This window comes from Buceros rhinoceros, unplaced genomic scaffold (assembly GCF_000710305.1).
Source record: "Buceros rhinoceros silvestris isolate BGI_N320 unplaced genomic scaffold, ASM71030v1 scaffold46093, whole genome shotgun sequence".
Classification (NCBI taxonomy): domain Eukaryota; kingdom Metazoa; phylum Chordata; class Aves; order Bucerotiformes; family Bucerotidae; genus Buceros; species Buceros rhinoceros.
The window spans coordinates 1,872-10,351 of NW_010406156.1; the positions used below are offsets into that span (position 1 = coordinate 1,872).

Consider the following 8,480-nt stretch of genomic DNA (forward strand, 5'->3'; position numbering starts at 1 on the left):
AAGAGTGGACGTTGAGAGGGAAGAGATGTGGCTGTGAAGTTGTGAATATTTCTATTGCTCTTGCAGGCCATGCTTCAAGTCTCAGCTCATTACCCTGCAGAAAGAAGGGTACTGGAATCAGTTGATGGATGAGAAACGGCCTGAAATTGTAGTCAAGGACTGGTAAGTGTATGCACTGAGAACTAGAGTTCCTGGTATTGGCCTAGAGATAAGCAAGGCCTCTGCAGCTTTTCGTACTATAACATGAAGTCTTTGTCCTTTGAGTGTTGTAGCTCTTAAGTAAAGCGTAAGCTAAATCTGAGTTTATTCAATGGGCTGACAGGAGGTGGCTTCCAGCAGGATAGCTGGAAGTTTTAGATCATCTTCATAGCTATGGGGGTGACACTCCTTTTCCTCCGCAGGCAGGGATACCCTTGGAGACAGTTTCTGAACACTAAAGACAACAGAATGCTGTACATAGAGTCCTCTCCTTGGTAACTCCCTGCCTCCCCAGGTACGCTGCCAGATTTGACTGTGGGTGCCGCTATGAACTTACGGTGAAGCTGCTTTCTGAAGACTACATTGTCCTTGAGGAGTTCCACCCTGAGCCAGTGGTCATTGAGCAGTGGAGCGATGCCAAGTGGAGGGAGGTAAGCAGCAGCCCTGCATCAGTATAGTCACACCTAAATCCTGCAAGCCTTACTTGGCCCAAAGCCCCAAGTGGACCTTCTTGTGCTGCTCGTCAGCCTCCTCTACTCAACGCAAAACTCTTTGCTGCCGACAAAGCAGCAGGGCTGTGCAAGAGCTGGGTTCGATTAGTTGGTGCCCAGGGTTTTGTAAGGAGTATTCCTGGAGCTTGCGTATTATTTCAGCTCAGTCTCTTTAGTTGTTTGTTTTTCACTTAAGTTTTTGTCTAAGTAACGAAGTTAAAGAGCACAGTTCTTGGGTTTGTCACGTCAAAAAGCTTTGTTTTAGAACTACTACATGGATATCATTCCAACTATTCCAGACATAAACTTCAACTGCTAAATGAGTTTATCTGGTTTGACTGGCTGTAGATTCCCCATTAAGTTATTGCTTACATGACAAATGTACCTAAGAATCAAGCTTACTGTTAGGTTTGACTTGGAGAGGACTTCAGGGCAGAGGCTGAATAAGAGGGGAATAACGCTCTTTAACAAAAGGTACCTTAGAATGAGCTTTTCCAGAGACCAAGATTTAAACACTGTAGTTGTCTGAGCTTCTAGGTCAGTACCGATTTATTTCAGCTAATTAAGAGGATTATTTCTGTTTCTCTCCAGATCTCTCACACCTTCCAGAACTACCCAGCTGGAGTTCGTTACATCTGGTTCCAGCACGGAGGCCAAGACACCCAGTTCTGGGCAGGATGGTATGGGATCCGCGTGACAAACAGCAGCATCACCGTTGGGCCCCTGACATCGTTATGAAGGCACAAAAGAAGCATTTGCTTTTACCTCAGGACTTGTAAGCAGGCGGTCTCAGGTGCACTTACTTGTCTGTACTCTCTGGGTGAGGGTCCTGGCTTTTCTTGCACAGTTGATCTCAAATAGCAGCAGCTGGTTCTCCTTGCTTAGAGCAGAACTTCGGCAGGCCCAGCCTTTTGGAAGGATATCTGTCTTCATTTTTCAGTACAACGGTGGCTACTGCAATTACTAGTGCTCTTCCACCGGAGGAATAGTAGGACCACACGTCTGTCTTTTCTAGTTAATATATCTGTGTGCTACAGGCAAACAGTAATTCTTAAATAGAAACCTTATTGTTTGTTTATGGAACTTAGGGAAGACAGAGCTAAAATATTTCATTTCAGATGATCAGTGCTGGTCTCAAGGGCTCTACTGCAGAGACTGGTTTTGTATGGCATTTTCCTGTTTCACTTTAATTATATATAAAAACACCTATCTGTCACATCAGACCTTTCATAACATAGGGAAACTGCCAACCCTTTTTCAAAAATGCTGCGTCACTGGTACTACATTCCCTGCCGTTTCTGATCACAGCGGTACATGCCTTCCCTGTCCAAATAGGGCCCGTTGGTGTTTGAATAAACAGCTAGAGAAAGAGGAGGTGAGAAATCCCTGAAGGTGGCTGTCTCACAGTGTAAGTGCCTTTTGACTGTGCTGAGCTTTTCCCAGACTACCTTTGTACTATCAAAGTACTTGGTTTGCACTGAGCAAAAAACATAAACCCCGTGTAAAAGCTGCAGCAGCACACAACCTCCATCTATCGTATTCTTGCACTTTTTACTTGGAGGAAGCAGGCAGGTACTGTACTGGCTGTCTTAAATTGTCCCACCAACAAGCTCAGCTCAAATACTATGAACCACATCTTCCACCCCTGCTCGCACAGAGCCAGTACTAAGGCTGCCTTCCATCTCTGTAGACAGGTGTAGGATGAACAGTGTTTCCCTTGTCCTACTCCTGACAGAGCCCAGACATTTGGCAAGTGTCCTTGGGGGGGAGACTAATTCCACCTTGCTAATGCCACTTGTGGGCGAAAGCTCTCTTAGGAACCAACAGATTCCACGTAGGTTCCAGAAAAGGTATGGAAAAACCTTTCCAGGAAAGGAAAGGTTTCCTTTCACTACAGGAAATAAAAGAACTTCCTCACTTAAGCAGGGGAGTGGGTTTGGAGACAACTCAGCCCAGTGCAACAGGGGTAAAACTTAATGTTTATTGAAGACTACTCAGGACAGTCACAGTGGACAGACGCTACATAAGGCCTCACTCACCCTTCGCTTCAGTCCCTTGCTCCGGTGGAGCACGTTACAGATGGCTGTGCAGCGCTGCCCATGTGCAATGGCGATGCCCTATTTGGGTGAGAACTGGATTCGTACAAAGCACTGACTGCATGCGGCAGTTGCCAACATCCTGCCCCAGGGATTCACTGCAACAAACCTGTACTCACTGTCACACATGAGCGCACAGGGGAACAGGCTCTGGCTCCACATTCCAAGTCAGTTCTATATACAGTGGTAAGAGCACTTGAAATAAAGAGGCAGCAGCTGCTCTACATTCACCCAGGCCAGCTGAAGAGACGGTTGTCAAGGTATGGTTTGTGAGAGATCCTGTTTCGCTGGAAGATCAGATGAGGCTTGAAGGCAAGAAGATTTGACATCAGGTGCCTTTGTGGGCTCGCTCCTCTACATATAGCTGCATCTGGAGGAGGGAAGTAAGCATAATTTCATTCGATATACAAGTAGGTGAAGGGAAAAAAACATCTGCAGGAGGCTAAAGAGGAAGAGTTTGTACCTTTCCGCAAAACCAGGCTTCCTATTTTATTATGAGGAGTCTGCCCAGTTTTGACTACTAGCACGGGTGTTAGTAAGACTAACCCACTGCTCAGCAGTATTAAAATTGTTACCCTGCAGGAAACTGCAGAGCTGGCATCGAGTAGGCAAAGCTTGGAACTACGAGCAGTTTCAGCCACCTCTTGGGCCGGAACGCTCTGCTCACCTTTAAGATGTCAGATGTCATAGTTTTCAGGGGAATAAGCCGGGGGTCATGCATGTGTACGTCCTGCTCATCAGCAAGGATCCACGGGAAATCCTAGGAGCAGGAACACAAGGTGCTTTATTCACGAAGGCTGGCAGACGCTGTAAGGTGAGCTCTGCCTTGGCACTAGGTCAGCATTAAGTGAATGAGAAGATGTGGTGACCGAGGGGAGAAACAGGTAACTGGAACCTTTTGTAACAGCAAAACTTAATGCATGCTTGGCCCTGAGACTCGGCCTAATTAACCTCAGTGACAGCATCCAGCTATGCTGCTAACCCACTTACTGCAAAGGTGACATCTCACTACTTTAAAAGATGCACTTTTAGCTGTTCTGAGCTAACACAGTCTATTTGCTGCGCCGGCGTTTAGTTGCAACTCCAAAATGCTCATTTCTGTCCCACTCTGCAAGTTTAAAGGCTGGTCTGCTCTACTGTTACTAACCAGTACATTACTAAACGGAACAGAGCAATGTCCGGTTTGAAATTATTTTATATTTCACTACCTTTAACGTGCCTTGGGACAGCCAAAACAACTTGGTTTGGGGAAAAACGTTTCCTTGTACTTAAGTAAGGATTCTTAAAATCTTGCTTTAAAAAGTGATCTGCACACATTTCCCTGCAAGATCAAAATGTACGAGCGCACCCAAAACCCACCAGTTACCTAATGTTAGTCTTTCTTGCGGTTTATGAAGAACCAGGCAGCGACACATAGTCTGTTGTGGTTAACTAAGTTCGGTACCTGTTCTACTGAGTGCTTTGCAGTGGCTGAGCAGGCGTTACGCCGCAAAGAGTCGGTTCAGTCTAAGCCAGACATGAAGCAGCTGTTGCCTGTGACTGGCTGGTGGGTGGTGAATACACTCGGTCACCTCACCAGGGTAAAACCCCCTACACACTGAAAGCAAAGTTGTAAAGTGCATCCTGTGATGACAACGTACATGATCAAAATACCTAGCGGCCTTAACCTTAGCGATGCCAAAGCTCTGTACTCTCCGGTCTTCGCTCTGCAGCTTGCTCGTGCACCATCAGGCAGCCAAAGGCTTTGCTCACCTTTATCACCTGGATCTTTTCCATGTTCCGGGTGGCAGCCTCCCGTGTGTGAACCAGAACGGTGAAGGTGCAGCCTGCAAAAGCGATGGTAGCTCTGGATCAGGGGACAACTAACAGCAAATGGGACGCGACCTGTCGTTATGCTCACGCAATCCCATGCTATTGGGCTGTGTGAACCTTTACCTGGGGGATTGTTGTCGAGCACAGCATCACACACACTGATCTTCAGGATGAAGGCACGCAGCAACTGCTCCACATGGGACAGCAGGGACTCGGAGCTGTTGAGGAGACAGGAGTTGTTACTGGCACACAGTGAAGCACTGGGGCCTGGAGCTGAGCCCAGGACACCTCTGCACAGTCCGGTGCTGGAGGCCATGGGTGAGCAGCCATGGGAACTTCACCTGATGGAAAGGAGTGGTGGCTGGGTGATCTCGAAGACAAATCTCTCCACGGGGTGGTGCTCTTTATCCAGGATGACAACCACGACTTTCTCCACATCGTTCTGCCAGAGCAACGATAGACAAACTTCATCCTAAGAACAAACTCTCATCTGCCCCCAGTGTGCTTTGCACACTTCCGACGAAGTGGGTGCGTGCTATTTGTTGTGGCTCACAGCACTAGAGTTACCCGAAGCTTGAGCACTCTCAGAGTATTCTTACTGATGACAAAACTGCTTTTGCAAAGCCATTTCTCGCTCTCTAATCTGATAGCTTAGCGATAAGGCCTTGGGAGATGAAGTGCACTAAACAGTATGTTTCTCTAGGGGCTGTCTTGGAACAAAGGAGGAAGGTACAGCCATCTCATTGCATCGCTCAGGAATGGACAGTGATGAGGAAGTTAAGCTATGCTTAGAGTGCTGGCTAGATACAGCAGCTTTGTACTACTGCCGTGTAAAACTGGCCTGTTTCCATTCTCTACGTGAGCATTAAGGTTGTCTGTAAAGAGCAGAGAATACAGACTCTGCCCCCACCCAACACCCTGAAACCTTTCATATACTCACGCCTTTCTCCTACAAAACCTAGAGTTCAAACCTGCCTTTGCTGGCTTACAGCAAACAATGCCAGCCATTCTGCTAGACAGGTGCTTAAACATATTCAAAAGCAAAACGCTAAGTTAACGGGTAGATGATGTAACTGAAGATATATAGATGGATATCCTCAGTACGTGAATTATGTGAAACTAAATGCCAATGCAGTTAACACAGTATTTATGTTCTCTTACTTCCTATCAAACCCACCTGCCATACTTTTGGTAGGCTCTTACCTTCTCGAGCAGTGGCTTTACGCAGTGCAGCGTGTCCTGGATGTACTGATTCAGCTCCGGGTGGCAGGACATCTGTAGCAAATAGAGTGACTAGTCAGAGCTGTGTGCTGATGCGAACCAGGACAATGCTACAGGGGGAGATTTAAAGCACCGGTGTGTTACAAGGCACTTGAGTCATGCTTCAAACAGCATTTTTAACCAGTAATTCTTTCATGGAAGGGTTAATCAGCTGAGGCAGATGACTGTACCCACACAGCTCTAGCATATTGGGAACATATACCCCAACAGCATACTGGGAATAGTATATTGCGGCCACCTCTGCCTCCTAGGAAGCCAGCTGTCAGGTTACCTTACTGCCCACAGCTGGGGAAGCCACCTACTAGTGGTGTCCGTGATCTGCCTGTTCCAGGAGACCTGCTGTATCCTCAGCTACGAGGTGGGTTTCCCTTTGGCAGGAACTAAGTGCTCTTCAAAAATGAGTTTGCACATTAAAACAAACTCAAAGTGATTTAGTTTGTTCTGGTGAGTGGTGACTGATCCCACTATTTTGCTTGTCCAATGGCTGTCAGCTTGCAGGAGAATCTCCTACCTGGACAGGTACATTGTATTTTTTCCTCTTCTGAAAGATCCCAATAGGGTAAACTTCTCTGACATACAAGATAAGGTGAACAGCCACTTCCAGAAATTCTGAAAGAACATCTGCCACAACTGAAAGACAAAAGTAAAGGATGCTGAAGTTGGTCAAAAGGGGAAGCGTGCAGAACGATTCCCTATCCTCAGAGGAAATTGCTTTAAAGTTATTTTTCCCTGCATAAATTTCACCTGCTTCCCCTTTGCTGTAGAAATTTTAGGGATACAGCAACCCTCCATCAAGAAGCCTTGTGATCATACAGTCTGCAGCTTAGCACAACACATTACCTTGCCCAAAGTTAAGGTCCTGCCGCGTGAGAGTGGTCATCTTTCCCAGAACCTGGAAGTCATCACAAAAAAAAATGTTTATCCACTGGCTCCTGTATTATCAATAGAGTCAGCTCATGCAGCCGTCCACTTCCCTAGGGCCGCTGAGCTCAGCCCCAACAAACTGTCCTTGGCACTCAGCCACAAATTCTCAGTTTTATGGGCTCATTCTGACACCGCCACCATGAAATGCTGCTTGTTCGGGCTCAGATCTGCATCTTCCATGGACTCTACACAACACAGGTACTCATGAGCTGTCCGTTACCAACAGTGTTTTGAGTGTCTCTCTAGTCCTAAAGAAACCAAACCCTACACAGCTGTATAAGCAAGTTAACATGGAATTTGTCGCTCAGAAGCATGGAGTGTCTCAAGTTGGAAAGGACCCATAAGGCCACAGAGTCCAACTCCCAGCCTCTTGCAGGACTACCATAAACCAAAGCGTATGACTAAGAGCATCATCCAGACACTTCCTGAACCCTGACAGGTTTGGTGGGGCCGTGGTGGAGAGAAGCCCGACATTTGTGACAATTATAAAGGGAAACACATTGTGCCAAACTGAATACCATGTGCCAGTGATCAAACAGCAGGCACCGGGGTTCAGCTTTCCAACACTTCTCCTCACACAGCGAAGTCCATGCCTTGAGCATTTTAACCTACAGTGCTCATAATCCTCTATTACAAATTTCAATTTATTTCATTTTTTTATCCATGCTCTCTGCATGCAAGCTCTAACCACTAATAGCAGCACCATTGTTCAGGAACCGTATGTCTAAATATCCCCAGGCGTCTCACACAGACCTCCCATAGTCCTGTCGCCTCTTTAGCCACTGATTTTCAAGCTGTTTCAGCTGCAACAAACCACATTTTTCAGACCTGCAAAGAATTACTTCAACCTTCCCAAAACAGGGAACCTCTCTCATCTCCTTTTTATATCAGAATCTTATTGTTGTGCACAAAGATCCCGGAAAATATTAGCAATCTGCTTCAATAAATAAAATTAAGATACTTAAACATCTCTCTAGCACCCCAGCTGCAGTGATTCTCAAATTTGTACAAAAGATCTGTATCAGAGTAGCTTAAAACGTCTGTGTTTTAGAAGTTTAGGTTCACATTCCCATCTAAACATCTCCCTTCCTTACAGAGCTCCCAGTGAGGCAACAGCATCAAGACAGTCGCAAGGTTAGGCCCAAGAACCACAGGTTTAGCCCGCCCTCAGCGGCAGTTCCTGGGGTGACTGGCTGGCGAGCGCTGCCCTTACCAGTCCTTCACCCGTTCACAGGGCTGCGCTGCCCTGTGCGGAGGTGCTGTTCCCGGACAAAGCCGTCCCACCTGCCCAGCACAAGAGGCAGCACCAGCGGATGTGGTGGGGAGTAGGCACAGGGTCAAAAAAGCCGGGCCTTCCTTCGGGGTGCTCTTCGGAGACAGCCAGCCCTTGCTGAAGTAATTCCGGAAGGAAAGGGAAGCAAAGGCGGCAGGGGAATCATCTCCGAAGTGCCCAGGTCTGTTCCGCGGGCTCCGGCACTAGCCCAGAGTGCCCAGCACGGGCCCCCCTCCCCGGCGTGTGCTGTGTCCTGCCGGCTGCACGGCCCGAGGGGACGGGGCAATGGCCACACGCTCCGACTCCGCTCCACAGCTGGCACAGCTGGCTGCTCGAGCGGCCGGACAGCAGGAAGGACAGACGCGGCTTTCGGGACAGAGGTGGGTACCCCGGGGCGCCCCGGCC

At 47.7% G+C, this 8,480-nt stretch overlaps 2 protein-coding genes across 2 annotated transcripts in view; one reads left to right on the top strand and one right to left on the bottom strand.

Annotated features, from left to right (window-relative positions):
- LOC104491530 (F-box only protein 6-like) overlaps nucleotides 1-1,519 on the top strand; it is a 3,278-nt gene extending 1,759 nt beyond the window's left edge. The window contains exons 3-5 of the mRNA XM_010133971.1: nucleotides 67-162; nucleotides 494-629; nucleotides 1,281-1,519. Coding sequence (XP_010132273.1) covers nucleotides 67-162; nucleotides 494-629; nucleotides 1,281-1,427 — 379 coding nt within the window. The 3' untranslated portion in view covers nucleotides 1,428-1,519. The remainder of the gene's footprint in view (nucleotides 1-66; nucleotides 163-493; nucleotides 630-1,280) is intronic.
- Nucleotides 1,520-2,633: 1,114 nt separating this feature from the next.
- MAD2L2 (MAD2 mitotic arrest deficient-like 2 (yeast)) lies at nucleotides 2,634-6,765 on the bottom strand. The gene is made up of 8 exons (XM_010133972.1): nucleotides 6,719-6,765; nucleotides 6,390-6,508; nucleotides 5,801-5,872; nucleotides 4,939-5,039; nucleotides 4,721-4,815; nucleotides 4,538-4,611; nucleotides 3,453-3,545; nucleotides 2,634-3,155 (listed from the first exon to the last, which is right to left on the bottom strand). The coding sequence occupies exons 1-8, from the start codon at nucleotides 6,756-6,758 to the stop codon at nucleotides 3,114-3,116; spliced, it is 636 nt and encodes a 211-aa protein (XP_010132274.1). The 5' UTR covers nucleotides 6,759-6,765; the 3' UTR covers nucleotides 2,634-3,113.
- Nucleotides 6,766-8,480: the final 1,715 nt, after the last annotated feature.